This window comes from Carcharhinus amblyrhynchos, chromosome 31, assembly GCF_965287045.1.
Source record: "Carcharhinus amblyrhynchos chromosome 31, sCarAmb.v2.hapA, whole genome shotgun sequence".
NCBI lineage: Eukaryota > Metazoa > Chordata > Chondrichthyes > Carcharhiniformes > Carcharhinidae > Carcharhinus > Carcharhinus amblyrhynchos.
This window is the reverse complement of record NC_137354.1, coordinates 2,791,165-2,813,552: the sequence shown is the minus strand read 5'-3', so window position 1 is coordinate 2,813,552 and position 22,388 is coordinate 2,791,165. Positions and strand designations below refer to the sequence as shown.

General features: G+C 41.8%; 1 protein-coding gene across 7 annotated transcripts in view; it reads right to left on the bottom strand.

The window, feature by feature from the left end:
• Positions 1 to 22,388, bottom strand: part of usp54a (ubiquitin specific peptidase 54a) — a 146,084-nt gene that overhangs the window by 58,355 nt on the left and 65,341 nt on the right. For all 7 annotated transcript variants that reach the window (XM_080215844.1, XM_080215845.1, XM_080215846.1 and 4 more), the window contains exons 4-5: positions 7,226 to 7,360; positions 2,432 to 2,545 (exon numbers count right to left, since the gene is read on the bottom strand). In XM_080215844.1, coding sequence (XP_080071970.1) covers positions 2,432 to 2,545; positions 7,226 to 7,360 — 249 coding nt within the window. The remainder of the gene's footprint in view (positions 1 to 2,431; positions 2,546 to 7,225; positions 7,361 to 22,388) is intronic.

Genomic DNA, 22,388 nt, shown 5'->3' with positions numbered 1-22,388 from the left:
GGGAAGGAAAAATCAGGCTGTTACACTACCTTTACTAAAAAACATGCACCAGACATTTGAAGGGATGAGGTAGAGTTTTATACTTTAGCACTTTTGAACAAAACGTCCTACATGGAACCTTTTTGATTGATTGTCCTATTCTATCTTGGGTCTATCGCCAGTAAGTATGGCAGGAGGAAGAATTACCTGACGAAGGAGCCGTGCTCCAAAAGCTAGTGGATTTTGCTACCAAATAAACCTGTTGGACTTTAACCTCGTGTCGGAGACTTCTTACGGAGGAAGAATGACCAGGAAAGGTTTTTAGATATAGCATATACATAATACATTAATTACCTTGATGATTTATGTAACATTTCTTAATCTGAGGTTGCTCAGTTATTTAAAAGAAATATCAACTCAAGTTTCTCAGGCCCAAAGTTAAGACACAGTTTGGTAATAAGGAGACTTGGTTTAATGTTGGACTGAACCATATGTTGTTAACAATCAATTTTTTTTTAAACCTGATCCACCTGTGGAACCGTCACTGCTTTTATAAATTCTATCACAATTTGGTGCAGAGTGAACTGGAAAACATTAAAGCTCTGTCCTTTATGTCTCTCAGATTTCAGCCATTGATTACTGTGTCCCAGCAAAAGGTTTCCTGCCAAACATCAGCAAAACCGTCCTAGGCAGGAAAGCTCTCCCCTACAGGTAAAATTGCAAATGCTTCAAAAACATACATCAAAGCTTTGGTTCTCAGCATTGAGATTAAGATCAGGTACACATTTCTTACATTATTCATTCAGGACACGGGCCTTGTTGATTGCCCTAAATAGATGGTGATAGTCCTGACACATTTCTGTGCAGTGATAATGATACAACTCAGTAACTTCTCTGGGTCATAGTGGAGGCCAGTTAACAGTCGTTTACATTGCTGTGAATGGGAGTCACAGGCAGGCTAGTCTGGGTAAAGATGGCAGCGTTCCTTCCTAATCAATTTTAAAGCAACTGAAGAGGCTGATAAGTCAGAAAGAGTAACACATTTTCTGACACGAGTCCAAAACAATTGAGGCATGGGGACATCACCTCAAAATGAGGTCAGGAAGCACTTCTTCACAGGAAGGGTAGTGGAAATCTGGAACTCTTGCCCTCAAGTGAGCTATTGAGGGTATGTCAACTCAAAAGTTCAAAGCAGAAAGATAGATTTGTTAGGTAAAAGGCTGAAGAATGTGGATCAAATGTGCGAGCAAATGGAGCTGAGATTAAAAGGTCAGCCATAACAAGCTCAAGGGGCATAATGACCTACTTCTGTTTCTAAAAAGTAATAAACATGACAACAAAACACAGCACAATCAAGTATTCCCAAGTCATGATATTTTGGCCCCAACTATTTTCTGTGAAAGCAAATTCCATAGGCTGACCATTTCCTGGGTGAAGAAATTTCTCATCTCTGTCCAAAAATGTCTATCATGTATCATCAGACTGTGACCCCTAGTTTTCGACACTCCCACCGTTGTTGGCTTGGCCAGCATTTATTGCCCATCCCTCGCTGTCCTGGAGGTGGTGGTGGTGATAATGGTGGAGGATGGTGGTCCCTAAAGTGCAGGTACACTTACAGTGCTCATAGGGAGGAAATTCCAAGATTTTGATCAAGTGACAATGAAGGAACGGCGGTATATTTCCAAGTCAGGATGGTGAACTGGAGGCGAACTTACAGGTGCTGGTTTCCCCAGATATCTTCTGCCCATGTCCTTCTAGATGGTAGTGGTTGTGTGTTTGGATGGTGCTGTCTAAGGAACTTGGTGAGTTGCTGCAGTGCATCTTATAGTTGGTACACATAACTGCCACTGTTTGTCAGTGGTGGAGGGAATGAACACTTGTACAAGGGGTGACAATCAAGCAGGCTGCTTGCTCCCAAGTCCATGTAGAAATTAGTATTTCATGATGGAGGCAGTCTCTGGAAGTTCTTCTTTCCAGAAAGCACATGGAACCAGAGACTTTTTCCATCCAGGTTGAAAACATCATTTTAAAAGCAATTGATCAAGCTGAACATCTTCATTTGGTTGCCTTCTTAATTTAGCTGTTACTACTTTATTCATTTTCTGCACTACATAGGAAACATAATACTGCAACAGCACTCAAAAGATCGTAGTTCCATTTCCAAAAAAAAACTGTTTTTAACTCTGTGGTAATGGAGCATTTTTAGGCTATTTTTTTAAAAAAAGCAATAATGTCATTAACTAGCATTTTTCACAAGCAACTATTTTACACCATTGTCATATGTTGAACATCCATGAATGCCTAATATATCTTTTGGAAAATGTCAAGAAAATTAAGCATCAAAAGAGTAAAACTTCAAACTCAGCTTAAAAGATAGCAGAGACGAAATTAAATTCTTGTAGAGGATATTTTAAAACCTATCCTTATTGCTGGCCTCATGAACATTTCCTACCTGTTCAAATAAAGTCATTGCAAATTTCTGGTGAGGAATGCAATGTTTCGCTGTGCAAATGTCCTCTTTTGTTTCATCTGCGATGTGAAAGTGTATTCGCATGAGGATATTTTCCTATGAAGGATATAAAAAAGTTGTATGGTGCATTTGAGCTTTTGCATTATTTAAATCAACTCATTAAATATTGAATTTCAACGCATCAACTATCAATCATAATGTCTCAAAATAAGAGTAATGTCTTAATTATACGTTTTTACTTTATTACAGGCTATATTAGTGCTGTTGAATAAGTTGGCCACTAGCCACATGTGGTGAGTTAGGAATCCAGACATGACTAATTGAATAAATAAAGAGCAATGGACACCATTGATGGGTATGTTATCTCAATACTTAAAGTAGCAAATTAGGAGCAGATCTGATGTATCTCGTCGAGTGAATCAACAATCACTCTGATGGTAAAAAATAGAGCTCATAACCGGTGGATGAAAACCCAGAAGCTGCACTAAGATATGCTGTTCTATCAAATACACACCTGAGCTCAAAATATGGTACGTCAGTTCCATATCACAAGCATAATGCATCTTTTGCTCTGCAACTTTCTAGCCAGTTCCTGCGAGCATGCATCTTGTAATTTTCATACATAGCTTTAATGCAAGATTGAAACTGTGAGAAAAATAATGCCCACATCTTGTAGCTTTTAAATGAAGCAATAAATTGTTCAATAAAATATCCTGTCGTTTTGAAACCAAAATCCACAAGTCATGTATGTTGACATGTTTTCTTTAACTGCTTCAATGGAAGGCAGGCCAGATAAGGCAATCTGCCTGAATGAACGATGGAAGAGAGACAGTGTTAAAGAAAAGAAATATGATTTTGAAATGTTACCCATTACCTTTGATTGAATTCGAAGTTTTTTTTTGTTCAAAATGACCATGACTAAAAGGTTAACAGTATATTGATAATTAAATTGAAGTAACTTGCAATGCCAGCAACTGGGGCAACAATATTTACTTTCTTTTGTGGGCCTGCACGAACAGTCTAAAGCATGCAAGGGGCTTCATGGAAATGATTTGGTTCAAGTTTAATTATATTCCTTCCTATACATCACCCACTTCAACTAAAACACCCAATCAAAAATTGGATTCCGGGGAAGTGCCAGAAGATTGGAAAGCGGTTAATGTTACGCCGTTGTTTAAGAAGGGTGCCAGGCAAAAGGCAGGGAATTATAGGCCGGTTAGTTTAACGTCTGTTGTAGGTAAAATGTTAGAATCCGTCATCAAGGAGAAAATAGCGAGGCATCTTGAGAGGAATTGCTTGATAGAGCAGACGCAGCACGGTTTCGTTAAAGGGAAGTCGTGTCTGACAAATTTACTGGAGTTCTATGAGGATGTGTCTAGGGCGGTGGATAGAGGAGAGCCGGTGGATGTGGTCTTTCTGGATTTTCAGAAGGCTTTTGACAAGGTACCTCACAGGAGGTTATTGCAGAAGGTCAGGGGACAGGGAGTTGGGGGTAGGGTGTTAGCGTGGATAGAGGATTGGTTGTCAAATAGGAGGCAGAGAGTGGGGGTCAATGGGTGCTATTCGGATTGGTGGATGGTGACTAGTGGAGTGCCCCAGGGGTCGGTGCTGGGGCCTCAGCTATTTACCATTTATACAGATGATCTGGAGGAGGGAACCAAGCGTAGGGTGTCGAAATTTGCTGATGACACCAAGATTGGAGGAAAGGCAAATTGTGCGGAGGGTGTGGAGAGTCTACAGAGGGATCTAGATAGGCTGGGCGAATGGGCCAGGAAATGGCAAATGGAATTTAATGTTGGCAAGTGCGAGGTGGTCCACTTTGGTAGGAAGAATGGTAGGAAGGATTATCACTTATGTGGCGAAAGACTGCAGCAGGCGGCGGTGCAGAGGGACCTTGGGGTCCTTGTGCATGAGTCGCAAAAACCCAGCTTGCAGGTGCAGCAGGTGGTCAGGAAGGCGAATGGGATGCTGGCCTTCATAGCGAGGGGGATTGAATATAAAAGTAGGGAGGTCTTGCTGTGGCTGTATAGGGCATTGGTGAGGCCGCAGCTGGAGTACTGTGTGCAGTTTTGGGCGCCGTACTTATGCAAGGATATTTTGGCCTTGGAGGGAGTGCAGAGGAGGTTTACTAGGCTGATACCGGAGTTGAGGGGGTTGAGCTATGAGGAGAGGCTGAATAAACTAGGCTTGTACTCGTTAGAGTTTAGAAGAATGAGGGGAGATCTCATTGAGACGTATAAGATGATGAATGGGATGGATAGGATAGAGGTGGAGAGACTCTTCCCGCTCAGAAAGGATAATAGGACTAGGGGGCACAGCCTCAAGATAAAGAGGGGGCGGTTTAGAACGGAGTTGAGGAGGAACTTCTTCACTCAAAGGGTGGTGAATCTCTGGCATTCTCTGCCCGTTGAAGTGGTGGAGGCTACCTCGCTAAATATTTTTAAGACGCGGGTTGACGGGTTTTTGATAAGAGAGGGGATTAAGGGTTATGGGGAGAGGGCGGGAATGTGGAACTGAGCCACGACAGATCAGCCATGATCTTATTGAATGGCGGGGCAGGCTCGAAGGGCTAGATGGCCTACTCCTGCTCCTATTTCTTATGTTCTTATGTTCATTCCACAGAATGCTATTAGATTGGAGTTTAATCTCATGTAACATCCTATTGTGATAGGAAACAACAACTGGAAAAGGTGCAGTAAGTTATCATAGGTATGGATGGATTTCCAATGATGCAGATTGTTGTGGTGTAATAATGTTTCACTTAAGGGCCAAGTGAACAAAGAGGAAAAGATTTCACTACAATTCAGTTAGGTACTGTTAACATTTAAAAAGTCCAAACACCTTGTTTTAGCCAATAGAACTATGTCATAAGATTTCCCTTCATTTTCAACAAAACAAACTTTATTGTACAGTTTAAGTTTATTTAGTGTCACAAGTAGGCTTACATTAACACTGCAATGAAGTTACTGTGAAAATCCTCTAGTCACCACAGTCTGGCACCTGTTCAGGAACACTGAGGGGGAATTTAGCATGGCCAATGGACCTAAACAGCATGTCTTCAGACTGTGGAAGGAAACTGGAAAATTTGGAAGAAAATCACGCATACATGGGGATAAGGAGCAGACTCCGCACAGTGACCCAAGCCGGGAATTGAACCCGGGTCCTTGGCACTGAGGGACATCAGTGTTTGCCACTGTACATAAAAGGAACTAAGTACTATTTAATCTAACAATATGGTGATAACTATTTATGTTGTACACTCAAGTTTCTCTCTGATTTCCCCCAAGAGTTCTCTTAAATTTATCTGCTTCTGTAGGGATTACCCATAAGTATGCCTAAGTCCTCAGGAGAATGCTCCTCTGCTTCAGCTATCCTCAGGAGGTAAAATTTTCATGTACCACCTCTTGATTGTGGAGGCCTCAGTCCCTGGGTCTGGTTACATTTCCAATACTTCCAAACTAATTTGCCTGTTGCTTTCTTTAGCACAAGACTCTGTGGAAGACGACTGTGGATTCTTCCACTAGCTTCAAACTAGGCAACTTTCAAGCTTACGTTCCCTCATGCCGTTCATACCGAGATAAGCCTCAGCTGACTTCTGCATGGTGAATAATGAAATTGTTTTTTATTCTGCTTGCAGTGAAGGCTGATCTAACTGCCATTTACAATGACTATCTTTTCTTTGAGTTGCAAACCACACAGGGTCCAAATTGCAATTACCTCCATCAGCAAAACACTCAGGTAAATTGAAACCAGAGGACCTCCCTGAGCTCCACACATCTCCATGACAACATACCTTGCTCTGGGATGTCCTGAAATCCCAAAAACCCCTCATTTACAATTTCCGCTTTAATCTGATGAAATAAATGGGTTTTATAATCTTTCAGGATTTACTGAATGCTTTTAAATTAATCTTGCTCCAACTCCCAAAACAAACATCACTCGATAGATTAACATTACTACCACCACTGCAGACATCACGTCTGCTGCTTCGCAGCTAAATAAGCCCACCTGCTGTTTTCACGATGTTACCTTTTTGGCTGTTAACATTTTAAGTCATCACAGTCCCAATGTTTTACTGGTAATAGGTTTCAAACTTGCTTTTACTGAATTTATCCCATTTTCTACTGTTAAACTTTAATTCCTAAAACTAATAAAAATGTCCAAATATCAACATGAGCCAAGAACTATCAATTTGCAACACTGAAGAAACATTAAGATATCAAGCATACTACAATATTTTATTGATAAATCACATATGCCGGTGACCCTTAAAGCTAAGTACCCACAATGTGGCAGGATGTCGCATCATGAACAGGGAACAAAATCAGTGTCTGGTTTTACTAATCAAGGTAAAAAGTCTGACAACACCAGGTTTTGTCCAGTTTAGTTGGACTAAAACCTGGTGTTGTCAGACTTTTTACTGTGTTTACCCCAGTCCAACGCCGGCATACCCACATCTTTACTAATCAAGGACAGGGGGAACTTACGGCAGCTGTTTAAAGATGGGCTTGCTGTTGACTGCCAAGAAAAATTTGGACAGGGTGAAATTCCTATTTGTAAATAAAATTTGAGCTGTCAGCAGCTTTCAGTACTTTTAACAGCTTTTGTTTTTGAAATAAGCAGCAAGGGGGACGTGCAGAACTCTTTTCCTCACCAATGGACTAAGTTGCACTTTTCCACTATATATGCATTCCAAAAATGGAACAGTTCCTCTCCTGTGAAGTGCATTTCCTATTAATGTACAAAGAGAATCCAGGTAGTTGTCACCTCACTTACAAAACATTCTGCTGCATCATCCATGATCCCCATCTGGAAACGCTGTTCATCCTGAAAGGTTTTGGCAAGAGCGCTACGCAAGGCATCAGATGGCAGCACCTTTTCTTTGCTGTATTGGAACTGAGTGAAGATTCCCTACAGGAAATAAATTAGAGTTGGTGTATTACAAAATCGACTATCAAAAATATTTTCTGGCATTTGATGAAGCAGAAAATGTAGGGACATATGTTTCAAAATAATATTCTCTTCAAGAAAGATCGATTAGTGGGAATTTTTCTGAGACGAGTACCCTTTCATACAAATAATTCTCAAATACTTTCTTTAAAGCAGGAAATGCTGGTTCTGCAATGACAGACTAAATGGAGGCATTATATTTCACATATAGATCCTTCATCAAAATAAAAGGTCCATTCACACATATAAAATATGAAGTCCTGGTCTCTTCAAAGAGGTTTGTAGCATTTTTAATTTAAATGTAGAATTCCTTTCTCCTTTAAATCATCATCATGCTGGTTATTATCGAACGACATGTTTGTCAGTACAAACAACATTTTTAGAAGAAAGTTAATTCGAAAATAACATTTTAAAAAGTTGATAGTTGGTCAATTATTTTAGTTTGCTTATATTTCTGTGAAGACCCCTGGGACTTTAAGTTAAAGATGTTATGCAAATGCAAGATGTAATGGTTTGGATATTTACATGTTTGTAACCAAATTAGTGTTGCAATGAAACAACCAAAACAGGAATCAAGAACTGAAACAAAAGCTCTAGTCTGGATTTGAACACCTCGATTACATTTTTAACAAAAAAGAAAATGCTGGAAAATCTCAGCAGGTCTGACAGCATCTGTGAGGAGAGAATAGAGCCAACATTGAGTCTTGGTGACCCTTCGGCATGGATACAGAAGGCGCTAGAAGTGTCCATTAAGTTATCAGAATGTGTGAATGACAGGACAGAGGTACAGATGGTTAAGGGACTGCCTGAAGGGGCAACTATACTTCTAAGGACTGTACCAGCATTTCTAATAAACCATTTCACAATATGGCTTCCACTGAAAATCGTCCCTTGGAATTTTTGGCTCATATCCTTAGACGTCACCAAAGTTCAGAAAAACAGTTCCAGTATAATGATGTCTGTAGCTAAATTGCCTACATTTATGTACTTGTGGTTTAATTTTTAAATTTCAAAATAGAATCAAACTGCTGTATTTCACTATTACCAAGTAAACAATTAGTTTAGTACCTGGCTAGGCACCCATGAGGTTTTGTAACTAGGTGACAAATAACTAGGTGCGGGTGGGAGAGCAGGTGTTTCTACACAATGCAGTCTACAGCAGAGTAGCCGATCATCACCTTCACAAGGAATAACTGCTGGTCTTGCAAGTGGTGCCCACGTCTCACAAATAAATTGATCCAAGAAAAACTGATCTGAAGTAAAAGTTTCAACTGTGATTAATAGAAAATTTTATTCCTGACTCTGTTTGCTTTGTGCTAAGCAATTTCACTTTCTGTAAAGTGAGTTAAAATTCAAGGGATTCAGGCCAGTTTTTAAATACAAAGCAATAGTTTGCATTCTTTGCACACAGTCATCATTTGCTGATAACTGCTTTCACATTTGAAAAACCTAATAAAATGGTTCAAAAGTTTGCACTGAAAATCGCAAATATTAATTGTTTTCAGATTATATAAATTTTCCCGCTCAAACGATCGGAATAAAAATGGTTTGTAGCCTAGAAATTACCATTGATTTTAGCAGGCAAATGTTCAATATATTTGTGATAGACCTCTGCCCTCTAATTTAACATTGACCTTAACTCATTTTCAATGGGACAATGCCTCCTCTAAAATGTTGGGCAAAGAATAGCACACGATTAAATATCCGAAAGCAAATAAGCAAGCTATTCAGCCCCTCCCACCTGTCGAAGCATTCTACTAGATTACAGCTGATCGTTACCTCAATTACACTTACACAACTTAGGTCTGTAACTCTAACTACTCTTGCCTGATAAAAATCTATGTAATTTTTGAATTTTCAATAAACCTCAAACTCAATGGCATTTTTTTGGGGAGCAGGAATGGGGAGAACATTCCATTGCTTGTGTAAAGAAGTGCTTTTTGATATTGTCCTGAACATCTCTAATTTTAAGGTTTTAACCTTCTTGTTCTGGGCTTCTGCACTAGGGGAAATAGTTTCCCTCCATCCATCCTGTCAAGTCATTTCACCATCTTAAACACCTCAATCAGATTGCACCTTAATCTTCAATATTCAAGGGAATGCAAGCCTAATCTGTGATACCTGTTCTCATAATTTAGCCCTTTTAGCCTCAGTTTCTTTCTGGTAATGCTCCAAAGTACAATCAAGTTTTTATGCATTCTAATCTTCCCAAAGAGCTTAGCGGAATGCACCGCACGTTGAAAAATCACATTTTAAAATGAACACATTTCTCTTCCTTCACATTATCCCAACCAGCGATAATTTAACTTTTACTGATGATCCATAAACAGTGCTTAAAGATGCCAGTGTGTTCAATAGTTTTCTGCAAAAATTCATTGTCAAAAGTTAACAACTGTTGTGTGCCGGCCATGGTTCAATGATAGCTCTCTTGCCTCTACGTCAAAACATTGGGGGTTCAAGTCCCATTCCAAAGACTTCAACATATAATCTAGTCTGACGTTTCAGTGCAGTACAGAGCATCAGCACATTCACCTCTCAGCCAACATCTGAAACAAATTATCTGGTCATTTACCTTCTCGTTTGCAGCGTCACATACATACAAATCTCTAACAGTAACTTAAATGATGCTAGTTATCATGAGACAATCTGAAAGTCCTGAACGTTGTTGGGTTAATGGTTGAAAGCGTAGCCATTTTGTTGCCAAGACATAGCACAATAGCAATAACTTGTCATGGAAATAAATGACCCTGTACCTTGAGTTAACAGTTGAATCTACAAAACTGGAATTTACCAACAGCACAAGTGCTATTTTTGGGCTCGGACACTTGCTAAATACAGATCTTTCTAACACCTTTCATAAACCTCCTCTAATTGAAAGTCAAAGTTTGCTCCTTATCCTGATGTTTCAGTGAAAATTTTAGCAATGACAACTGCAAATAGCACAAGAATGAGAAAGCTTTAGAAATTATGACTACAAGGGCAGGAAAAGGTGGCATGAGACAGAATGCTGTCAGGGGGAGGTTGGGTGGAGAATAAAGTTCATATAGTCATTAATACTGTGCCTGAATACACAATGTAGAGCAATAAATGTAAACATTTTAATCCCAGGGTTTTGACAATTATTCATTCCATTCCTATCTATTGTGGGCAAGAGGAAAAGAACATAAGAACATAAGAACATAAGAAATAGGAGCAGGAGTAGGCCATCTAGCCCTTCGAGCCTGCCCCGCCATTCAATAAGATCATGGCTGATCTGTCATGGCTCAGTTCCACTTTCCCGCCCTCTCCCCATAACCCTTAATCCCTTCTCTTATCAAAAACCCATCAACCCGCTTCTTAAAAATATTTAGCGAGGCAGCCTCCACCACTTCAACGGGCAGAGAATTCCAGAGATTCACCACCCTTTGAGTGAAGAAGTTCCTCCTCAACTCCGTTCTAAACCGCCTCCCCTTTATCTTGAGGCTGTGCCCCCTAGTCCTACTGTCTTTTTTGAGCGGGAAGAGTCTCTCCACCTCTATCCTATCCATCCCATTCATCATCTTATACGTCTCAATGAGATCTCCCCTCATTCTTCTAAACTCTAACGAGTACAAAGAACAAGCAGATAATAGGTTTTTTCTTTCTTCATTCAATACTAGGTGTCTTTAAACTGAAATACTATTCAAACACTTCATGAGGCAATTTGAATAATAATCTGAATATACATGGTCACGTGATTAAAATCAGACTCCTGCATAATTACATTATGTAACAATGAGCGGTTGATGGGGAATTGCGTTTACTATAACCAATTCAATAGCCTTACAAACAGCACATATAGAGCTTCATACTGAGACCCTGAAAGTGAGACTGACTACCCTTGACATCAAGGGAGCATTTGATTTGAGTTCAGGATTAAGGAGCCTGAGCAAAACTTGAATGGGAATCAAGGGGAAAACTCTCCACTGGTTGGAGTCATGCCAAGCAGAAAAGATGATGTTTTTTGCTGCTGGAGGTGAATGTGAAGCATACTGATTGTAAATATTGTGCTGCCCAAAGGAAAACTCAAAACTGCTGCCAAAATGATTTTTGCAATTTGTATATTATGAGGTAGTTTTCTGAAATCAGGAAATGGCCTCTCCAACCAATCGTGTTGATTTTATATTAAAAGTTTCTTAAAATAAAGAAAATAAGTAAAATTATACTTAAACACAAGAATAGCTTCACATAGTTAACTTTTTGGACACAGTTCCAAGAAGATCTTAGCTTAAACTACACTGAGCTAACCTTTCCTTTGCTGATGGCAACAGTCCTTATAGATTTTTCAAGCTATAAACTTCTTTAACTTTGCCACAAAATGCCCTGTTGGCTTTAGGGTGTCTTCCAAAAGTGACAGCAATCTGGTATTTCAGGTTTGGCCTTGTCCACACCATACTTTCCTTCAGTTATTACCAGATACTACACTACCTGCTTGGAGATATTCCAGTTTCCACGCTGACTTCTGAGAGCGCTGTCCAGCTACCACACTGTCCTCTGGGAGGCGTAAGCAGCTACCCCCTCACATAAACATCAACGTTTTCTTAAATGTATTTCTTTCCTACTCTCCATTATAGTCTCTCAGAGGATTGTTTTCCCTAGGGCTGATCAAACTCCTTTTGTTATTTTACAGCACATATTTTAAAAGATAAATTTATCCTATTTTTGCTTCACTTGATTACAATCTTACAACTTGCATATATTTCCCTTTGAACTAAAACAACCCATTTCAAAACTGCTTGTTTTATTGCACTATGTAAATTCTAATTTCAGTTCCTTCTGGTTCTCTCTATTCATTAACATATCAAACCCACTTCTTATTGATGTTTAGGTCCTTGCAGTTTCTCTGTCTCTTAATTCAATTGCACCAATCATACCCCACAAGGTTGTTTCCCAGTATATGAGAAATAATTACCTCCTCATTTTTCTGTCATTAATCATCTCAGTCCCAGGATACATTGCAGGAGTTCCTCAGGCCCAACCATCTTAGCTGCTTCATTAATGATTTTCTATCAAATATGGTCAGATTGCACAATGTTCAGCACTATTTGTGACTCCACAGATACTGAAGAAATCTGTGATCATCTGCAGCAAGACTGGGACAACATTCACTTCGGGCCGACAAATGGTAAGTAACATTGATGCCACAAAAGTGCCAGGCAATAGCCATCTCCAACAATAGATAATCTAATCATCTCTCCTTGACATTCAATGGCATGACCATCACCAAGTCTCCACTTTCAACATTGAGGGTTACCACTAATGAGAAACTCAACTGGACTTGCCATATTAAGGCAAAGATAGAGAGATTTTTAAACAGTAAAGGAATTCAAGGTTATGGTGAGCAGGCAGGTAAGGGGAGCAGAGTCCACGGAAAGATCAGCTATGATCTTATTGAATGGTGGAGCAGCAGGCTCATGGGGCCAGATGGCCTACTCCTGCTCCGAGTTCTTATACATGTTCTTGTATAAATACCGTGGCTGCAAGAACAGTCAGGGCCTGGGATTCTACGGACTGTAATTCAACTCCCGACTCCCCAAAGCCTGTCCACCATCTATTAGACAGAAGTCAGGAGTGTCACACTCCTGACAGAATACTCTCCACTTGCCTAGGAGTACCCAAAAATATTTTCTAGAAAAGTAATATTAACAGATTATAAACCAGAACTAAGATTTAAGGTGTTAAGACAAGACTAGTTTGACAATGCAATGAATATTTTAAAGATGTCAATTGCTTTTTATCACTTAGGCAGTCAATAAATAAATCACCCAGGCAGTTGTTTTGCTCAGTTGTTGGCACGCTGCTCTCAGTCAGTAGGTTACAGATTGAAGGCTGATAGTGCATGGCATGGATCTTGTATTTTAAATGGAATGTTAAACCAAAGTCCTGTCTGCCTGTTAAAGTTAATGCAAAAAAAACCCCCATGCCTAGTAAATCTTCCTGAAAAACAATGACTGCACCTCAAAAATAATATTAACTGAGTCATTTGGACGGAAGGGAATACTAAAATTGAAGTTCTTTCCTCAAATTGGTCAATATGCAGAAGGGTATCATGGCGATATCTTCTCTTTTCTGGGCAAGGGGGACCGAGAACAATTTCAATTTTTCCATGAACACTGGGCACTAGCTAATGGAAGAAAAATTTCACAGTATTTACGAGGCAGCAGCAACTGTGACAAATATGAGTATCAGCTTCAAGGAAATAAACACCATCAAGAGAACAGCCAAAAACCTGTTACTAACGCAGCCACAAAGTATCTTTGTTTTATGAACATATGAAGAAACAACAGGTGGTGGACATTCGGGCCCTTGTACCAACTGGGCCATTTGATAAGCACAGTAAGAAGTCTCACAACACCAGGTTAAAGTCCAACAGGTTTATCTGGTAGCACAAGCTTTTGGAGTGTCGCTCCTTCTTCAGGTGAGTGAGCTCACTCTAACTTGGACTTTAACCTACTGTTGTGAGACTTCTTACTGTGCTTACCCCAGTCCAATGCCAGCATCTCCACATCATTTGATACGGTCATATTGATATGGTTATGGCCTCAGTTCTTCCTGTACACTTGGCTCCCTGGTCAATGAAGAGTCTAACTAATATGCCCTTAAAAATGTTCAATTAGTTCCCTCCACTGTTCTGAAGGAAGAGACTTCTACAGAACAACAACAACTCTGGGATTTAAAACAAAATATCCATCTGAATGGGAGGACCCTTTTTTTAAGCTCTGCTCTCTGGTTCGAGCCTCTTCCGGTAGGGGAAAACATCCTATCAGCATCCACTGTCAAGACCTCACAGGATAACTTCTCAATCTTTTGAAGCCCAATGGATACAGACCCAACCTTTCTTCATAAGACAACAGGGTGGGATGTCTGGTGGAGGTCAAGGTGGGAACTGTCTTGGGAAGGACAGTGCCAAACGGCACCGGAAAGTTCTCCGCGATAACATCCAGTGAATAACTAAGCCTGCTATCCGTCGACTCACTCGGTGTAGGGGCGTTAAGCACGTTTCAAGCCTCATCTACGAGGAAACCCACGGAGTCCTGAAGGTTTTCTTGGAGAAGATCATTCGGGACTCGGTTACCGATACTAAACACGCCAAATGCAAGACTGTTACTGCCATGGATGTTGTGTATGCCCTGAAATGTCAAGGATAAATCCTCTAAGGTTTTGGTGGTTGAAAACGTAAGACTCCTTCATCCCAGGAACCAGTTGAGTGAACTTTCTCCGCACTGTTTCTGATATAATTATATCCTTTCTTAAGAGGCCAAAACAATACACAGTACTCTATACGTGGTTACACCAATACCTGGTACAGCTGTAGTGAGTAGAGGCAGGAACACTATAGCAATAGCTTTTGCATACATCATACCCGTCCCTTGAAACTAGCAGCAGCCTATTCTTTTAAAGTGTGACTTTTCTCTGCTCCACTGCAATCTGACAGCATTGATGTTTAAACTGCAACTTCCCCATTCAAATTTGGTACAAGTTCTCAATGTCACTGAAACAGTCCAGCAGGATAGATAAAGGGAGACCAGATTTCAAATTGGTAACCAAAAACCAAGGCTCGGGTTAAGAGGGAGAATGGCCAGTTAAGCATCAAACTGCTGGCTAAGCAAAACAACGGCTGAAATCAATGTACTGGCAACTTATTTATGGACAACAGCTGACATGAACATTGAAAGTATGTATGGGTGACCTTGACCTTGTAAACAATCACAAATGTGTGTGGAGTGGAGTGGTTAACTTGTTCATGCTGCATCTTATATCCAAGTATTTGCTGTGAACATCAGCAGAATCACTAATTAGACATAAAGAAAACAGGGCTTACTATATTCATGGTAACAATCCTTCCCTTCTTAATCAAACAAGTTGGCACGAACTTGAAGTTTCATTAAACCGGTAGAAACTTCAATTCCTTTTCCTATAACGGTGACATGTGTCAAGTAGAAGAGATTGACTATAAATCAGTTGGGATAACTCCAGCCAATAAATTCACAGCTCTGTAGAACTGCAATTCATACTGCTTGAGGTTTACACATTGATTGCTGGGCAGTTTTGCATCCAGCATCTCAAGTTCTCTTGTATAAGTGAAATACATTTTGTTAGTATTCTCCATAAAAATCTAAATTGAAAATGATAACCCAACAGTTAGTTTTATGTCAAAGCATTAACACCCGAGTTTTGCACAGCTTGATAACTTCTAAAGGTAATTGGAACCATAGTGGTTTGCACTCAAAATTCAGACCCGTTCAGACCAGTAAAAAGCAAATAAAACTGCTTAAGAGATAGATACAGGAAGCTGAACATTTGATTTTACTGCATTTTGTTAAAGTAAAACATTGCTAAAATGTTTCCTATTTACTACTTGAAAAAATTCATCACCTTTGCAAACAAGAACAGTTTAGTAAAAACAATCTTACAACTGTCCACAGGGTGTCGACCAAGAGGTCACACCAGATTACATTCTGAAATTAAAATAAGGATTGTACAAACTTCTAAATAGTTGTGTTCATAAACTAAAAATTATAACACTGAATTACACATACATGGACAAGGCAGCCTGCTTGATTGGCACTCCAACCACCACCTTCAATTCACTGCTGCCACTGCAGGCAGTGGAAGGAGTCTCTTATTGCCTACAAGATGCACTGAAGCAACTCACCAAAGCTTCTTCAACAGCGCCTTCCAAACTCATGACTTCTATCACCAAGAAGGACAAGGGCAGATACATGGGAACAGCACCTGAATAGCTTTGTCATTTCTTTTCGGAAACCAAGTCCTGTATAGATTTATTTTCGCAATATGAAAAAATCAGTTTTGTCACTATTGCTTCTGTTTTAGTTATGTCAGCATCACAGACTAAATGCTAGCTATGCCAGGCACGAGCTGCTGAGATGGTAGGTCTGAAAATAAAAACCTATAAAAGATTTGTCTTGAAGATTTCAAGTCATCGCACTTTGAGAACCTCCCTTGGCAACTTGTTCCATTATGGGAATATTCTTGGGAAGAAAAATTGTGATAGTCTGTCTTAGAAACAAACGATCTTTGTAGTTTGTGTGGATGGCTACTTAGTGTTTCGTTACTGCCAGAGGAACCTGGCATTTGTTTCTGTCAATTCCCACCAGTCCATTCTCTATTTTATAGAACATGGTCAGTCTATAATCCCCCTCCTTTGCAGTAGTGATTCCCATTCCAAATTTTTGATCACTGTTTTTCCATTCTGATTTGTGCAGAATCATCCTCCACACTTTCGGATTGCTTCAATCTTATTTGTATTTTTCGTCACAAGAATCCCACACAACGTGCAGAAACTAGGAATAAATTCAGAAAATGCTGGAAAATCTCTGCAGGTCTGGCAGAACATAAGAACATAAGAAATAGGAGCAGGAGTAGGCCATCTAGCCCTTCGAGCCTGCCCCGCCATTCAATAAGATCATGGCTGATCTGTCGTGGCTCAGTTCCACATTCCCGCCCTCTCCCCATAACCCTTAATCCCCTCTCTTATCAAAAACCCATCAACCCGCATCTTAAAAATATTTAGCGAGGCAGCCTCCACCACTTCAACGGGCAGAGAATTCCAGAGATTCACCACTCTTTGACTGAAGAAGTTCCTCCTCAACTCCGTTCTAAACCGCCCCCCCTTTATCTTGAGGCTGTGCCCCCTAGTCCTATTATCCTTTCTGAGCGGGAAGAGTCTCTCCACCTCTATCCTATCCATCCCATTCATCATCTTATACGTCTCAATGAGATCTCCCCTCATTCTTCTAAACTCTAACGAGTACAAGCCTAATTTATTCAGCCTCTCCTCATAGCTCAATCCCCTCAACTCCGGCATCAGCCTAGTAAACCTCCTCTGCACTCCCTCCAAGGCCAAAATATCCTTGCGTAAGTGCGGCGCCCAAAACTGCACACAGTACTCCAGCTGCGGCCTCACCAATGCCCTATACAGCTGCAGCAAGACCTCCCTACTTTTATATTCAATCCCCCTCGCTATGAAGGCCAGCATCCCATTCGCCTTCCTGACCACCTGCTGCACCTGCAAGCTGGGTTTTTGCGACTCATGCACAAGGACCCCGAGGTCCCTCTGCACCGTCGCCTGCTGCAGTTTTTCACCACGTAAGTAATAATCCTTCCTACCATTATTCCTACCAAAGTGGACCACCTTGCATTTGCCAACATTAAATTCCATTTGCCAGTTCCTGGCCCATTCGCCCTGCCTATCTAGATCCTTCTGCAGACTCTCCACACCCTCCGCACAATTTGCCGTTCCACCAATCTTGGTGTCATCAGCAAATTTCGACACCCTACACTCGGTTCCCTCCTCCAGATCATCTATATAAATGGTAAATAGCTGAGGCCCCAGCACCGACCCCTGGGGCACTCCACTAGTCACCATCCACCAATCCGAATAGCACCCATTGGCCCCCACTCTCTGCCTCCTATTTGACAACCAATCCTCTATCCACGCTAACACCCTACCCCCAACTCCATGTCCCCTGACCTTCTGCAATAACCTCGTGAGGTACCTTGTCAAACGCTTCTGAAAATCCAGAAAGACCACATCCACCAGCTCTCCTCTATCCACCGCCCTAGACACATCCTCATAGAACTCCAGTAAACTTGTCAGACACGACTTCCCTTTAACGAAACCGTGCTGCGTCTGCTCTATCAAGCAATTCCTCTCAAGATGCCTCGCTATTTCCTCCTTGATGACGGATTCTAACATTTTACCTACAACAGACGCTAAACTAACCGGCCTATAATTCCCTGCCTTTTGCCTGGCACCCTTCTTAAACAACGGCGTAACATTAGCCGCTTTCCAATCTTCTGGCACTTCCTCGGAATCCAGCGACGTCTGGAAAATAACCACCGAGGCATCCACTATCACCTCCGCCATTTCTTTCAGAACCCTCAGATGTATTCCATCCGGTCCTGGCGACTTGTCCACAATCAGCCCCTCCAGTCTGTCGAGCACCGCCTCTCTAGTAACAGTAATGTCATTAAGACCCTCCAGTCCTACCACCTTTCCATCTCTAACACCCGGCAAATTATTCACGTCCTCCTCCGTGAAGACAGAAACAAAAAAGTTATTCAGGACCTCAGCCATATCCCCATCCCCTACCACTAAGTCCCCCTTCTCATCCTCGAAGGGACCAATGTTCACCCTAGCCAGCCTCTTCCTTTTTATATATTTATAAAAACTCTTGCTATCCTTTTTTATATTAAGCGCTAGCCCAGCTTCATAGTTTCTCCTACTCTTCTTTATCAACTTCTTTGTCAATCTTTGTTGACATTTAAACCTCTCCCAATCCTCTTCTCGCCCAGTACTCTTAGCTACTCTAAACGCCTCCGCTTTTAATTTAACACTTTCCTTCACCTCCTTCATTATCCACGGCTTATTACCTCTCCTCCTACTGTCCTTTTTAACCATCGGAATAAATTTCCGCTGAGCACCAAGAAAGATCTCCTTAAAGATCCTCCACTGCTCCTCAGCAGACCTACCTTCCAACGCGCTCCCCCAGTCCTCATTCGCCAATTCTTCTCTCGTCCTACCGTACTCCCCTCTGTTCAAACAAAGGACGCGTGTCCGGGAACCCACTTTCTCCTCCTCCATCTGCACCAGAAACTCCACCATACAATGATCACTCTCCCCAAGAGGATCCTTCACCGCAAGGTCCCTAATTCTACCCGCCTCATTACATAACACCAGATCCAAGATAGCTCGCTCCCTCGTCGGCTCCAACACACACTGTTCAAGGAAACTATCCCGGCAGCATTCCAAGAACTCCTCCTCGAGCCCACCGCGTCCAACGTGGGTCGACCAATCTATATGTAGATTGAAATCCCCCATAACTACGGCCGTCCCATTCCTGCACGCTGCACTTATTTGCGCGTTAACAGCCCGCCCCACCTCCAGATCATTATTCGGGGGCCTATAGACGACACCCACCAGCGTCTTCCTCCCTTTGCTGTTCCTAATCTCTACCCACAACGATTCCGCTTTCTGCTCCTTGGCTCCAATGTCATCCCTTGCTACCACCCTGATGCTATCCTTAATCAGCAGAGCTACGCCCCCCCCTTTTCCCTCCCGCCTATCCTTCCTAAACACTTGATACCCCTGGACATTCAGCTCCCAGTCCCTGTCACCTTGCAGCCACGTCTCTGTAATGGCCACCAGATCATATCCATTTGTGCTGATCTGCGCCACCAGCTCATCCACTTTATTCCTAATGCTTCGTGCATTCAGATAAAGTGCCTTCATCCCAGCCTTCACCTGGACCCTATTTGCCGTAACGCCACCAACCATACTCACGCCCCCTACTCCCTCTATTATTGGGACATCCTCGGCCTCTTCCCTTACCTGTACCCTCTCCTCACCTTTAGACCCCGTAATGTCACCTACCCTCGCACCCTCCCCCCCCTAATTAGTTTAAAGCCCTGTCTACAGTCCTCTTTATTTCGCCAGCACTCTGGTCCCAGCACGGTTCAGACCAACCCCATCCTGCCCGAACAGGTCCCACCTACCCCAATACTGATGCCAATGCCCCATAAATTCAAACCCATTCCTCCCACACCAATCCCTGAGCCACCCATTCACTTCCTTAATCCTATCAACCCTACGCCCGTCTGCACTCGGTTCAGGCAGTAGCCCAGAGATAACTACCTTGTCGGTTCTACTCTTTAATTCCATTCCCAGCTTTTCATATTCCCTCCCCAGATCCTCAGTTTGCATTTTGCCTACGTCGTTGGCACCCACATGTACCACAACGACCGGATTCGCACCCTCCCACTCCAGGTTCCTCTGCAGCCCAGATGCGACATCCTGGACCCGAGCACCAGGCAGACAACACACCCTTCTATGCACTTTGTCGTTGTGACAAAGGACAGTGTCAATACCCTTCACCCCACTATCCCCAATCACTACTACGTTCCTTTTCACCTTCTCCTTGCCTACGTCCTGCTGCATCACTGTACCGTGTGCAGTTTGCTCATCAACCTCACCTCCCTCGTCCTCATCCACACTGGAAGCAAGAGCCTCAAACCTGTTATGCAGATTGAGAGGCTAAGGCCTCCGCTCCCCACCCCCCTTCCTCCCCTCCCCCCTTCCTCCTCTCAGCAGCCCCCTCTTGTTCCTGACCCTTAGAGTTAGCCTGTCTGGGGGGGGTGGATGTCACTTGCACCCCATTGACAATGGCACACTCTCTCCCCCTGATGAGCCTCAGCGTCTGTAGCTCAGAGGCCAGCTCATCTACCTTGAGCTGGAGCTCCTCCAGCAACCTGCACTTACTGCAGACATGGTCACTGGGAAGGACCCTGGGGTCCACCAGCTCCCACATCATACAGAAACAACACATCACATGCCCCTCCATTATTCACTGTAGTAGTATTGAAAATTTCCACACGAACTTACCTGGCCCTGCAAGAATCTGCAATAGAAAGCTGAGTTAACATTTCAAGTCCTTTGGCTCTTTGCCAGAACTGAAGTAATGGTGAATGAGTGAGCAGTGAGAGGTTGCAGCAAAAAGTAACAACTTGAAGAACAAAAGAACAAAGTCCTGGTGTGGGAGCGAGAAGCAAGGGGATGCATTGAGGCAACAAACGTACAGGATATTAGGATGCAGCACCTAATCTGCAACACAATGTTGCAACACAACACTGGGATGACAGCTTTAGATTTTGAACATTTCTCTTCCATCATAAACCCTTTTCTCAAATGCTGCCAGGCCTGCTGAGTTTTTCCAGCAACTGCAGATATTGCATACTCTAGGTTTGGATGATCTATTCTTTGATAAGCTAGAACTCTGATATTTTTGTTGCAATACCAAAGATTTGTCCTATTTGCTTCAGATGTTATCTGCAGAATTTGGAATCTCAATTCAAAATTGTTTTTAAAATGAACTCCCAGGTATGGCTGTGCATCTACCTGCTGAAGAATTTGTTTACAGAACTTAAAGCTATTCTTCAGCAGACTCTTGGTGATGCACATGACACAGTATTTTTTTTGATGTTCAACGCTATCACCCATTGGTCCTGCCATTCTTGCAATCTCAGATCATCATCTTGCAGTGATCTGATATGACTGAGTTTACCCCGATGCATAAACCACGCAACTATGCGCAAACAGAGTTATGGTAGCACAAACTTGACAACAGGTAAGGAAATAACTTCCTATATTACCTCTTCCACCTTCATGTCACTATAATGCATCAGTTTTCATCAATGTTTCTTTATAACCAATTAGAGTCATAGAGATATACAGCATGGAAACAAGCCCTTCGCCCCAATTCACCTACGCCAACCAGGTTTCCAAAACAGAAAGAGTCCCATTTGCCTGCATTTGGCCCATATCCCATAAACCATAAACTTAAAATTCCCCTAAATCAGTGGCAGTTTAAAATGAAGCTTTTATATTTTCAAGTTAGCTTAGTCAAATACATTGCAGATAAAGCATTTCACAATTTTAGTACAAGCTTGTGATGTATTTTGAAATTTCTTAAATTACAAATAAAACATGAGTACTGTTGTCCATAACAAACTCAGTGACAGGATCAAACAGGTTCATGCCCAATTTGAGTACATGAAATTGGCAAACCTAAACTGGATTTTCATTTTTGAAAAACATCCCTCACTGGATCATGTCTCGTTCACTATTATTAAAGTGGCAGGTATGATCAGCTCACAAAGAACAAACTACCTGTCACTAAGGTTCAAAGTTTCATTTGTTTGATCACTCTGTACTTCAAAATTGTTAATATACCAGAACTTTCTACGTTTTCCAAATCAGAGCTCTGTTCACACTGCATTCCTCATGGTGCATTAAATACTGAACTTCCAACCACCTCAGCAGTGGCAGCAGGTCCTAACTCCAAACACATCTCCCAAAGTCTTCTCCACTGACCCATAAACACCAAGATGCTGCCAACCGACAAATAATCCCCTCCAATGCGAGTCCAATTCAGTTTTTGCTGTGTTGACG